At 42.7% G+C, this 13,723-nt stretch overlaps 1 protein-coding gene across 1 annotated transcript; it reads left to right on the forward strand.

Annotated features, from left to right (window-relative positions):
- Window positions 1-11,450: 11,450 nt before the first annotated feature.
- Window positions 11,451-13,345, forward strand: LOC121847876 (calcium-dependent lipid-binding protein-like). The gene is made up of 4 exons (XM_042331127.1): window positions 11,451-11,539; window positions 11,912-12,070; window positions 12,709-12,828; window positions 13,078-13,345. The coding sequence occupies exons 2-4, from the start codon at window positions 11,918-11,920 to the stop codon at window positions 13,213-13,215; spliced, it is 411 nt and encodes a 136-aa protein (XP_042187061.1). The 5' UTR covers window positions 11,451-11,539; window positions 11,912-11,917; the 3' UTR covers window positions 13,216-13,345.
- The last annotated feature ends 378 nt before the right edge of the window (window positions 13,346-13,723 follow it).

Below are 13,723 nucleotides of genomic sequence, written 5' to 3' on the forward strand. Positions count from 1 at the left end.
GACTTTTGGCCAAATGAGAATCTCCCAGTGAATAAAATGTATCTCAGTGACGGGGAAACTAATGAGTGGTTGAGAGGTTGAGTAGAGTGTTCATTTATTAGTAGGTAAAGGAGGAGTCTGCTCTCCTCATTGATTACCTACTTCAGCAGAGGATTCACAAGAGTATCCTTTCAGCTTCTAGCATGTTTTCTGGAAGGAGAAAAGCATACTACTTATTCATATACTTATCTATAAAATGTATTTCATCTATGAAATGTTTGACTTTATTCAATAAAGGTACTTATTGACGGACAATAGAGAATTGGTCAAAATTGGTGGCAAATTACGACAGTATCTCAAACTGATTAGGTGATGGAGTCTGGCCAATGGTGAGAAGATTATGTTTGACTGGCATTGGTATCAGTAACAACAGGACAATTGATAATGTGACAGCCCATTGGATAATCACAGTATTGTCATTAATAACGTGATAGCCCATTGGATAATCACAGTGTGGTCATTAATAACGTACCAGCCCATTGGATAATCACAGTGTGGTTATTAATAACCTGATAGCCCATTTGTTATCACAGTGTGGTCATTAATAACATGACAGCCCATTGGATAATCACAGTGTGGTTATTAATAACGTGACAGCCCATTGGATAATCACAGTGTGGTCATTAATAATGTGACAGTCCATTGGATAATCACAGTGTGGTCATTAATAACGTGATAGCCCATTGGATAATCTCAGTGTGGTCATTAATAACGTGACAGCCCATTGGATTATCACAGTGTGGTCATTAATAACGTGACAGCCCATTGGATAATCTCAGTGTGGTCATTAATAACGTGACAGCTGATTGGATAATCACAGTGTGGTCATTAATAACGTGACAGCCCATTGGATAATCACAGTCCATGGTCTTTCCTTGATCCCTTTCCTTCCTTTCTTCCACTCCTTTGCTTTCCTAGCTCTCTTCCTCCTATCTTCTTCTAATTCCCTTCCCTCCTTTCCTAGCATCTTCTCCCCCCTTTCCCATACTAGCTTAATTTCCGCTTCACCTTATCCAAATCCCGTTTCTAATTTCCTTGCTTCCTTTCTTAATTTTCTTTCCTCTTCCTCTTTCCTAGGTTCCTTTCCTTTTTTCCTAGCTTCCTTCCCTTGATGTTTGTCCTCCTTTCCTCGTTCGCTTTCCTAGCTCCCTTTCCTCCTAATCTTTCCTAACTACCTTTCCGTTCCTCCTTCCCTAGCTTCCTTTCCTCTCTTTTCTTAGCTCCCTTTCCCGGCTTCCTTTCCTCCGACTACAGTAGCGTCATTGTGCCTTCTACACTATCAGTACTGCTACTATTACAGTCAATATAACAGTAGCAGCAAGTCAGTGGCCCTGTGGTAGAATGTCCTCCCTGAGATTGGAAGAGTTCAATCCCTGGTCGAGTCAAACCAAACAGAGACTCAAAAAAATGTGACCTGATGCCCTGCTGCTTGGCACTGAGCATTAAAGGGGAAGTTCAACAATTTTTACATGTAGATGTATTTTTACTCTTTCTGTGATTGTTGTTGATCCCCAAAACCATTATTTGATATTTTGCTCCACCACAGAGAAAATTGGTAGACACAGATATACTACATATTGAGTACAGATACTACATATTGACTACAGGTATACTGCCATTGACTACAGATATACTACATATTGACTACATATATTCTACATATTGACTACAGATATTCTACATATTGACTACAGATATACTACCTATTGACTACAGATACACTACATATTGACTACAAATATATTGCCATTGACTACAGATATACTACATATTGAGTACAGATACTACATATTGACTACAGGTATACTGCCATTGACTACAGATATACTACATATTGACTACAGATATACTACCACTGACCTCAGATATACTACAAATTGACTACAGATATACTACATATTGACTACAAATATATTGCCATTGACTACAGATATACTACATCTTGACTACAGATATACTGCCATTGCCTACAGTTATACTACATAAAGACTACAGATATACTACATATTGACTACAGATATACTACATATTGACTACAGATATACTGTCATTGACTACAGATATACTACATAAAGACTACAGGTATACTAGATATTGACTACAGATATTCTGCCATTGACTACAGATATTCAACATATTCCAGCCAGCCACATACATAATATACATCATATACAGTACCAGTCAAAAAATTTAGAACACCTACTCATTCAAGGGTTTTCTTTATTTTTTAAAACAATTTTCTACAATGCAGAATAATAGTGGAGACATCAAACTATGAAATAACACAAATGGAATCGCATAGTGACCAAAAAAGTGTTAAACAAATCAAAATATATTTTAGCCATGCTTTGCCTTGATGACAGCTTTTCACACTCTTGGAATTCTCTCAACCAGCTTCAAGAGATAGTCAAGTGAAGTGCATTTCAATTAACAGATGTGCCTTGTTAAAAATTCATTTGTGGAATTTCTTTCCTTCTTAATGCGTTTGAGCCAATCTGTTGTGTTGTGACAAACGAGGAACATGTCTTCAAGTGTAGTCGCAAAATCCATCAACTGCTATGATGAAACTGGTTCTCACGAGGACCGCCACAGGAAAGGAAGACCCAGAGTTACCTCTGCTGCAGAGGACAAGTTCATTAAGTTAACTGGTTCTCATGAGGACCGCCACAGGAAAGGAAGACCCAGAGTTACCTCTGCTGCAGAGGATAAGTTCATTAAGTTAACTGGTTCTCATGAGGACCGCCACAGGAAAGGAAGACCCAGAGTTACCTCTGCTGCAGAGGATAAGTTCATTAAGTTAACTGGTTCTCACGAGGACCGCCACAGGAAAGGAAGACCCAGAGTTACCTCTGCTGCAGAGGATAAGTTCATTAAGTTAACTGGTTCTCATGAGGACCGCCACAGGAAAGGAAGACCCAGAGTTACCTCTGCTGCAGAGGATACGTTCATTAAGTTAACTGGTTCTCATGAGGACCGCCACAGGAAAGGAAGACCCAGAGTTACCTCTGCTGCAGAGGACAAGTTCATTAAGTTAACTGGTTCTCATGAGGACCGCCACAGGAAAGGAAGACCCAGAGTTACCTCTGCTGCAGAGGATAAGTTCATTAAGTTAACTGGTTCTCACGAGGACCGCCACAGGAAAGGAAGACCCAGAGTTACCTCTGCTGCAGAGGATAAGTTCATTAAGTTAACTGGTTCTCATGAGGACCGCCACAGGAAAGGAAGACCCAGAGTTACCTCTGCTGCAGAGGATACGTTCATTAAGTTAACTGGTTCTCATGAGGACCGCCACAGGAAAGGAAGACCCAGAGTTACCTCTGCTGCAGAGGACAAGTTCATTAAGTTAACTGGTTCTCATGAGGACCGCCACAGGAAAGGAAGACCCAGAGTTACCTCTGCTGCAGAGGATACGTTCATTAAGTTAACTGGTTCTCATGAGGACCGCCACAGGAAAGGAAGACCCAGAGTTACCTCTGCTGCAGAGGACAAGTTCATTAAGTTAACTGGTTCTCATGAGGACCGCCACAGGAAAGGAAGACCCAGAGTTACCTCTGCTGCAGAGGACAAGTTCATTAAGTTAACTGGTTCTCATGAGGACCGCCACAGGAAAGGAAGACCCAGAGTTACCTCTGCTGCAGAGGACAAGTTCATTAAGTTAACTGGTTCTCATGAGGACCGCCACAGGAAAGGAAGACCCAGAGTTACCTCTGCTGCAGAGGACAAGTTCATTAAGTTAACTGGTTCTCACGAGGACCGCTGCTGCACAGGAAAGGAAGACCCAGAGTTACCTCTGCTGCAGAGGATAAGTTCATTAAGTTAACTGGTTCTCATGAGGACCGCCACAGGAAAGGAAGACCCAGAGTTACCTCTGCTGCAGAGGATAAGTTCATTAAGTTAACTGGTTCTCATGAGGACCGCCACAGGAAAGGAAGACCCAGAGTTACCTCTGCTGCAGAGGATACGTTCATTAAGTTAACTGGTTCTCACGAGGACCGCCACAGGAAAGGAAGACCCAGAGTTACCTCTGCTGCAGAGGATAAGTTCATTAAGTTAACTGGTTCTCACGAGGACCGCCACAGGAAAGGAAGACCCAGAGTTACCTCTGCTGCAGAGGATAAGTTCATTAAGTTAACTGGTTCTCACGAGGACCGCCACAGGAAAGGAAGACCCAGAGTTACCTCTGCTGCAGAGGACAAGTTCATTAAGTTAACTGGTTCTCACGAGGACCGCCACAGGAAAGGAAGACCCAGAGTTACCTCTGCTGCAGAGGATAAGTTCATTAAGTTAACTGGTTCTCACGAGGACCGCCACAGGAAAGGAAGACCCAGAGTTACCTCTGCTGCAGAGGATAAGTTCATTAAGTTAACTGGTTCTCACGAGGACCGCCACAGGAAAGGAAGACCCAGAGTTACCTCTGCTGCAGAGGATACGTTCATTAAGTTAACTGGTTCTCATGAGGACCGCCACAGGAAAGGAAGACCCAGAGTTACCTCTGCTGCAGAGGATAAGTTCATTAAGTTAACTGGTTCTCATGAGGACCGCCACAGGAAAGGAAGACCCAGAGTTACCTCTGCTGCAGAGGATACGTTCATTAAGTTAACTGGTTCTCATGAGGACCGCCACAGGAAAGGAAGACCCAGAGTTACCTCTGCTGCAGAGGATACGTTCATTAAGTTAACTGGTTCTCATGAGGACCGCCACAGGAAAGGAAGACCCAGAGTTACCTCTGCTGCAGAGGATACGTTCATTAAGTTAACTGGTTCTCATGAGGACCGCCACAGGAAAGGAAGACCCAGAGTTACCTCTGCTGCAGAGGATACGTTCATTAAGTTAACTGGTTCTCATGAGGACCGCCACAGGAAAGGAAGACCCAGAGTTACCTCTGCTGCAGAGGATAAGTTCATTAAGTTAACTGGTTCTCACGAGGACCGCCACAGGAAAGGAAGACCCAGAGTTACCTCTGCTGCAGAGGACAAGTTCATTAAGTTAACTGGTTCTCATGAGGACCGCCACAGGAAAGGAAGACCCAGAGTTACCTCTGCTGCAGAGGATAAGTTCATTAAGTTAACTGGTTCTCATGAGGACCGCCACAGGAAAGGAAGACCCAGAGTTACCTCTGCTGCAGAGGATAAGTTCATTAAGTTAACTGGTTCTCATGAGGACCGCCACAGGAAAGGAAGACCCAGAGTTACCTCTGCTGCAGAGGATACGTTCATTAAGTTAACTGGTTCTCATGAGGACCGCCACAGGAAAGGAAGACCCAGAGTTACCTCTGCTGCAGAGGATAAGTTCATTAAGTTAACTGGTTCTCATGAGGACCGCCACAGGAAAGGAAGACCCAGAGTTACCTCTGCTGCAGAGGATACGTTCATTAAGTTAACTGGTTCTCATGAGGACCGCCACAGGAAAGGAAGACCCAGAGTTACCTCTGCTGCAGAGGATAAGTTCATTAAGTTAACTGGTTCTCATGAGGACCGCCACAGGAAAGGAAGACCCAGAGTTACCTCTGCTGCAGAGGATACGTTCATTAAGTTAACTGGTTCTCATGAGGACCGCCACAGGAAAGGAAGACCCAGAGTTACCTCTGCTGCAGAGGATACGTTCATTAAGTTAACTGGTTCTCATGAGGACCGCCACAGGAAAGGAAGACCCAGAGTTACCTCTGCTGCAGAGGATACGTTCATTAAGTTAACTGGTTCTCATGAGGACCGCCACAGGAAAGGAAGACCCAGAGTTACCTCTGCTGCAGAGGATACGTTCATTAAGTTAACTGGTTCTCATGAGGACCGCCACAGGAAAGGAAGACCCAGAGTTACCTCTGCTGCAGAGGATAAGTTCATTAAGTTAACTGGTTCTCACGAGGACCGCCACAGGAAAGGAAGACCCAGAGTTACCTCTGCTGCAGAGGACAAGTTCATTAAGTTAACTGGTTCTCATGAGGACCGCCACAGGAAAGGAAGACCCAGAGTTACCTCTGCTGCAGAGGATAAGTTCATTAAGTTAACTGGTTCTCATGAGGACCGCCACAGGAAAGGAAGACCCAGAGTTACCTCTGCTGCAGAGGATAAGTTCATTAAGTTAACTGGTTCTCATGAGGACCGCCACAGGAAAGGAAGACCCAGAGTTACCTCTGCTGCAGAGGATACGTTCATTAAGTTAACTGGTTCTCATGAGGACCGCCACAGGAAAGGAAGACCCAGAGTTACCTCTGCTGCAGAGGATAAGTTCATTAAGTTAACTGGTTCTCATGAGGACCGCCACAGGAAAGGAAGACCCAGAGTTACCTCTGCTGCAGAGGATACGTTCATTAAGTTAACTGGTTCTCATGACGACCGCCACAGGAAAGGAAGACCCAGAGTTACCTCTGCTGCAGAGGATAAGTTCATTAAGTTAACTGGTTCTCATGAGGACCGCCACAGGAAAGGAAGACCCAGAGTTACCTCTGCTGCAGAGGATACGTTCATTAAGTTAACTGGTTCTCATGAGGACCGCCACAGGAAAGGAAGACCCAGAGTTACCTCTGCTGCAGAGGATAAGTTCATTAGAGTTACCAGCCTCTGTTTGCAGCCCAAATAAATGCTTCACAGAGTTCAAATAGACTTTGGTCTGAAGCAATTCTTGTGATTATTGTGATTTTGCTAGTGTAAATGTTTGTAGACTCATGTAGCCAAATTGTATCTATGATCGTGCGCTATCCATTTATGTTTTTTTGTATGCTATTTTAATATATGACAATTAACCAATGATATCAGGCCACAACTGGCCATGATTAAAGACACCTGTGTGTGTCTTTTGACACTATATAAACAAGTCATCCCGCAGTGTTTGTCATTATAGCCTGATGAAGACAGCCTGTCTGTCAAAACGTTGGACATGAAAAAAAAATCATCTGAGCTCCTAGGGTGTGTGGCTCTCCTTATTTTTCACAGAGTTCAAGTAACAGAAACATCTAAACTGTTCAGAGGAGACTGAGTGTATCATGGCTTCATGGTTGAATTGCTGCAAAGAAACCATGACTAAAGGACTCCGATAAGAGAAGAGACATGCTTGTGCCAAGAAACACAAGCAATTGACATTAGACCAGTAGAAATCTGTCCTTTTGGTCTGATGAGTCCAAATTTTAGATTTTTGGTTCCAACTGCCATGTCGTTGTGAGATGCAGAGTAGTTGAACGAATGATCTCCGCATGTGTGTTTCCCACAGTGAAGCATGGAGGAGGAGGTGTGAATGGTGGTTTGCTGGTGACACTATCTGGGATTTATTTAGAGGCACACTTTACCAGCATTGCTACCACAGCATCCTGCAACAATAGACCATCCCTCTGGTTTGCACTTAGTGGGACTATCATTTGTTTTTCAACTGGACAATGACCCAAAACACACACCCAGGCGGTGTATGGGCTATTTGACAAAGAAAGAGAGTGATGGAGTGCAGCATCAGATGACCTGGCCTCCACAATAACCCGACCTCAACCCAATTGAGATGGTTTCGGATGAGTTGGACCACATAGTGAAGGAAGAGCAGCCAACAAGTGCTCAGCATATGTGGGAACACCTTCAAGACTGTAGGAAAAGCATTCCTCATGAAGCTGGTTGAGACAATGCCAAGAGTGTGCAAAGCTGTAATCAAGGAAAACGGAGGCTACTTGGAAGAATCGAAAATCTGAAATATATTTTGATTTGTTTAACACATTTTGGGGTTTGAGACACTGTGGCTTGTAGGCCTCTCCAGGCCTCACACCCACTGTGAAATTTGGTGGACGTTCGGTGATAATCTGGGGAGCTTCAGCAAGGCTGGAAGGCTGTGAAGGATGCATGAATCGAGCCACGTACAAGGTTGTCCTGGAAGAAAACGTGCTTCCTTCTGGTCTGACAATGTTCCCCAACTCTGAGGATTGGATTTCCCAGCAGGACAATGCTCCATGCCACACAGCCAGGTCAATCAAGGTGTGGATGGAGAACCTCCAGATCAAGACCCTGTCATGGCTAGCCCAATCTCCATACCTGAACCCCATTCAAACCTCTGGAATGCGATCAAGAGGAAGATGGATGGTCACAAGCCATCAAACAAAGCCGAGCTGCTTGAATTTTTGCGCCAGGAGTGCCATAAAGTCACCCAACATCACTGTGAAAGACTGGTGGATGGCATGCCAAGATGCATGAAAGCTGTGATTGACAATCAGGGTTATTCCATCAAATATTGATTTCTGAATTCTGCCTAAGGGTCTCTGCGTCCCGCTAGCGGGACAACTTCCGGTGAAACTGGAGGGCGCGCAATTCAAATAAATAATCATTAACATTATGGATATTAAACATTGAGGTTCATATAAGTGTCTTTTATATCGGCTGAAAGGTTAAATTCTTGTTAATCTAACTGCACTGTTCGATTTACAGTAGCTATTACAGCGAAAACATGCCATGTGATTGTTTGAGGACGGCGCCCCACATTAAAATATTTGTCCACTGGCACAGGTTTCAGAAATTCACAAATAGTGATTAAATATTCACTGACTTTTTGAAAATCTTCCTCTGATTTGTCATCAAATGGGTCCCAGCTATAACATGTAGTGTCTATTTATTAGATAAAATCCATCTTTATATCCCAAAAAGTCTGTTTAGTTGGCACCACCGATTTGAGTAATCCACTCGTTCAACATGCAGGGAAAGGAATCTGAAAATCTACCCCTAAACTTTGTTTCAACAAGTCAAAATACATTTCTATTTACTCCTCAGATACCCTTAAATGTAATCAAACTATAACATTTCTTACGGAAAGAAGTATGTTCAATAGGAAACCAATTTTATCAGGTGCGTCCTGTCTTCATTGTGCGCGCAAACACACATTTCCAAGAATGTGTCCCTGTACTAAAACTGATATTTCTTATTTGTTTTTGAAGTTACAATCCTGAAACCTTGAACATAGACTGCTGACACCCTGTGGAAGCCATAGGAACTGCATCCAGGGAGCTAATTTTCAGCATGACCTTATACTTACCATTCTAAGAAGATGGTCTCTCTCAACAACAACAAAAATTCAGGTTGGTTTTTCTTTGGATTTTCTCCTACCATATATTTTGTGTTATATTCTCCTACATTATTTTAACATTTCTACAAACTTCAAAGTGTTTTCTTTCCAATGGTACCAATTATATGCATATCCTGGCTTCAGGGCCTGAGCAACAGGCAGTTTACGTTGGGCACATCATTCAGACAGGAAGTGGAGAAAAAAAGGGGGCCTAGCCCTAAGAAGTTTTAAAACATTAGTATTCTGTTGTTTAAAAATTGATATGAACTTATTTTCTTTGCATTATTCGAGGTCTGACAACACGGCATCTGTTTTGTTATTTTGACCAGTTGTCATTTTCTGCAAATAAACGCTCTAAATGATAATATTTTTATTTGGAATTTGGGAGAAGTAGTATATATATTTTTCATTTTACCCAAACAAATACCTATAAATGGTAAGACCAGAGAAACTGATAATTTTGCAGTGGTCTCTTAATTTTATCCAGAGATGTGTATATATATATATACTGTATATATACCACGTACACCAACATTGCTCGTCCTAATATTTCAATACTTCTTCATTCCGTTCTTTTACTTTTAGATTTGTGTATTGTTAGATAAAAAATCAGCCTCGTGGCAGGATTTGAGTTAGGAACACAAACATTTAGCTACAACCACAATAACATCTGCTAGTCACGTGGCAAAATGTGTAGAATATAAATAAATTGGCTAGAAAACTGCAAAAAAATAAATAAAGAATCAGCCTCATGGCAGGATTTGTAGATTAGAACAGCATGACGTAAACTATAAAAATGCACATTTTCCTCTCTGCCATATGACAAATGTGTACAATGTGAGGAAATGAAGGGGCAGGAGCCCATCTCCTGATTCTGTGGCGTACAGCTCCTGGACAGGACTCTAGTCTGTCGTAAGGCCTGACCCCCTCCTGGACAGGACGCTAGTCTGTCGTAAGTCCTGACCCCCTCCTGGACAGGACGCTAGTCTGTCGTAAGCCTGACCCCCTCCTGGACAGGACGCTAGTCTGTCGTAAGGCCTGACCCCCTCCTGGACAGGACGCTAGTCTGTCGTAAGGCCTGACCCACTCCTGGACAGGACGCTAGTCTGTCGTAAGGCCTGACCCCCTCCTGGACAGGACGCTAGTCTGTCGTAAGGCCTGACCCACTCCTGGACAGGACGCTAGTCTGTCGTAAGGCCTGACCTCCTCCTGGACAGGACTCTAGTCTGTCGTAAGGCCTGACCCCCAATACATCTTCTTAATGCTGAGGGCCAAGCAGAGAGGCTTCAGGCACCATGTTTTTAGAATCTTTGTTTCGTGTGACTCGACCAGGGATAGATCCACCCCACCCTTCCTATCTCAGAGTGGACACTCTAACTCAGGGCCACTGATTTGCTGATACTTCTACAGTGACTGCCATAGTAGCAGTTTAGTTTAGTTTATTAGGATCCTCATTAGCTACTGTGCATGCAGCTGCTACTCTTACTGGGGTCCACCTAAAACAAATACATGACAAAGAACAGTAATGGACAAGAACAGCATAAGATATTACATCAAATTCAAAATACAAAAATCAAACAAGATTTATATATAGGAAAGTCAACCACAAGACAAGAAAAATACTATTTGCGTGTGGCGCCACAGAGAGAAGAGACAGGGGTATGTTCTGTAGTCAGTGTATATTGTCGCTGTAGGAGTGATGGATATTATAACACCTTAATTAGCTCTGTAGTCTTCTGTACTTCTTTAATACAAAAAGTGTATTAATTAGATCTTGGAATATTAACCACAAGTGGACTCACTGCATTCAAAGTGATTGAGGATAAAACCAAGAGGTTTTACAACTCATCCGGTTGATAGGGCCCTGGGATAAAGCTTCTGTTGAAGCCAGAGACAGTGTTTGTATGTGGCGCCACAGAGTGAGTGATATAACTGTAGTGTGTAAAGGCCTTGTCCCACATTACACCCTATTCACTTTATAGTGAACTACTTTTGACCAGTAGTGCTCTATATAGGGAATAGGGTGCCATTTGGGACTCAAACATTGTCACTGTAGGAGTGGTCCTTTTAATACCACTCTGACTGAAGCAGTGGGCTGTGTGGCGCCTGTTGTCTCCTGCAGATAGTGATCAATGGTATTACTGATGAATTACAGATTCTATGCAGTACTATTTACCATGTCCACCCTTAGCAATGTCCTCTCCCTTACCTAATTGTTTATTCACTGGGCTGGCCTTTTGACATTATCTGGAATAGAATTAGTTCAATCAGCACTTCAAATAGTATCAGAATTTGTCGTTACACCTTATAGGCTTCCATATGTCTCTTGGTAATATAGGGTGTGTTCTCATTGGATAAGCAGTCCTACATACCACCTGGGGGGGCTGAGATCTTTATAAACAGCTAGATGGCACAGTAAAGACCATCAGCAGTTGGGTGACTAGAGAAGACAGACGTCCAGCTCAAGAATATCCAGGTAAGACATGATCTGTTGTTCTGTTCTTCTACCCCTCTCTCTCAGTCGCTGTCCCTCTCTCTCTTTCTGTCGTTGTCTCTCTCTCCCTCTTTCTCTCTTCTGTGTCGCTGTCTGTCTGTCTGTCTGTCTGTCTGTCTGTCTGTCTGTCTGTCTGTCTGTCTGTCTGTCTGTCTGTCTGTCTCTCTCTATCTCTTCCTTCACTGGTCTCTTGATACTGAGAATACGTCCTGAACTGTATTTTTACTCCACCTCTCTGTTTAGAGAGTTTGTAATGTAATGTTAGTTTCAAACTCTTATGGACATGTTTATATCTTCCCCTCCTCTCCTCTTCTCTCTCCTCCTCTCCTCGTCTCTCTCCTCTCTCTCTGACAGTGTACCATGGCCTCTCTCTCTCTGTCCCTGGGACTGCTGGTGCTATGCACCCTGGCTCTTGTACACTGTGACCTGTATGACGGCCACGTCAGGGTGTGGGGCCTTAGTGCTTCCAACCTGAAAGGAGACCTCCTCTCCCAGCCAGACCCCTACGTCAAGGTGAATTGAATGTAATGACATACCCAAATCTAACTGCCTGTAGCTCAGGTCCTGAAGCAAGGATATGCCTATTCTTGGTACCATTGGAAAGCAAACACTTAGAAGTTTGTGGGAATGTGAAAGGAATGTAGCAGAATATTACATGATAGATCTGGTAGAACACAATACAAAGAAAAATCCAACCTTTCTTTTGTATTTTTTTGTACCATCGTCTTTGAAATGCAAGAGAAGGCCATAATGTATTATTCAAGCCCAGGTGCAATTTAGATGTTGATCAGTGTGTGTGCAAAGTTTTAGATTGATACAATGAACCATTGCATTTATGTTCAAAATTTTGTATCAATACTGTCCAAATGTGCCTGATTTGTTTATTAATAACATTTCATGTTCAAAATTGTGCACTCTCCTCAAACAATAGCATGGTATTCTTTCACTGTAATAGCTACAGTAAATTGGACAGTGCAGTTAGATGAACAATAATTTAAACTTTCTGCCAATATCAGATATGTCTATGTCCTGGGAAATGTTCTTGTTACTTACAACCTCATGCTAATTGCATTAGCCTACGTTAGCTCAACCGTCTCGCTGGGGACCAACCAATACTTAATAAAGTCTACTGACAACATTATCTTCTTTAGGTGTGGTGCGGCCCCACCTTCGGTGGCATGAGTAGCATTCTGAAGAACCAGGCCAACCCCACCTGGCCCGGAGAATTCAACTTCGTAGACATCATCCACAAGTCTGTCCTGAAGCTGGAGGTGAGTTTCCCACCTTACTATGCAAAGCAATTTGAGCACTGGAAAAGCACTATGTAAATCAAATCAATTATTATTACAATGATAATGATGATAATGAGGAGGAGGAGAAAGAGTAGGAGGAAGAGGAGGAGAAATAGTTGGAGGAGACGGAAGAGTATTATTATGATTACTGTCATGATTTTAAAGATTATTTATTATTATTATGACTTTAAATTATTATTATAAATTATAAATTATTATGATTATTAGGTGTGGGATGATGACGCCGGACCAGATCACCGCCTGGGAACCTGCACCACCACCATCCGCCGAGGAACACACACTGAGACCTGCCACCTGAAGAAAGGCACCGTCTACTACACCTACAGCTACGACTACAGTCACTAGAAGGAACATAATGATGGTTAGATTGTAACCTATGACCTTTATGACCTTGTGTCTGATTGGTTCTCTCACCCTGACACTCATGTATTCACTTCCTTAGAGCATCAATTAAAAAAAACTTGCTTTACGGCAAGATGGTCTCAGTCTGGCTTTATCATGTTTCTGAATTGTTTTATGATTTCTCAGAAGATGCATTAGAAGATGGTCTATATCATATTAAAAGAGATAAATCAATATTTCTACTAGATTTGAAACCATTCGATATTTACCTTTTACAGTGTAACGACGTGGCCCTTTTGGGTATATATTATGCCCCCCCTTAGTCTCTCTCCCATCCCAGGTTTTACAACGGTCATATATTCCTGCTAGAAACTCTCTCTCTTCACTTCCATGGAGTATGGAGGGAGAGAGCCTATGGAGAACAAAGACTTTCTTCTTCCCAAAACTCTTTAATTGGAGAATTAAACAATATTTGTATTTGAGAATGTGGGAATGGTCTGTGGACACTTAA

This window comes from Oncorhynchus tshawytscha, linkage group LG12 (genome assembly GCF_018296145.1).
Source record: "Oncorhynchus tshawytscha isolate Ot180627B linkage group LG12, Otsh_v2.0, whole genome shotgun sequence".
Taxonomy (NCBI): domain Eukaryota; kingdom Metazoa; phylum Chordata; class Actinopteri; order Salmoniformes; family Salmonidae; genus Oncorhynchus; species Oncorhynchus tshawytscha.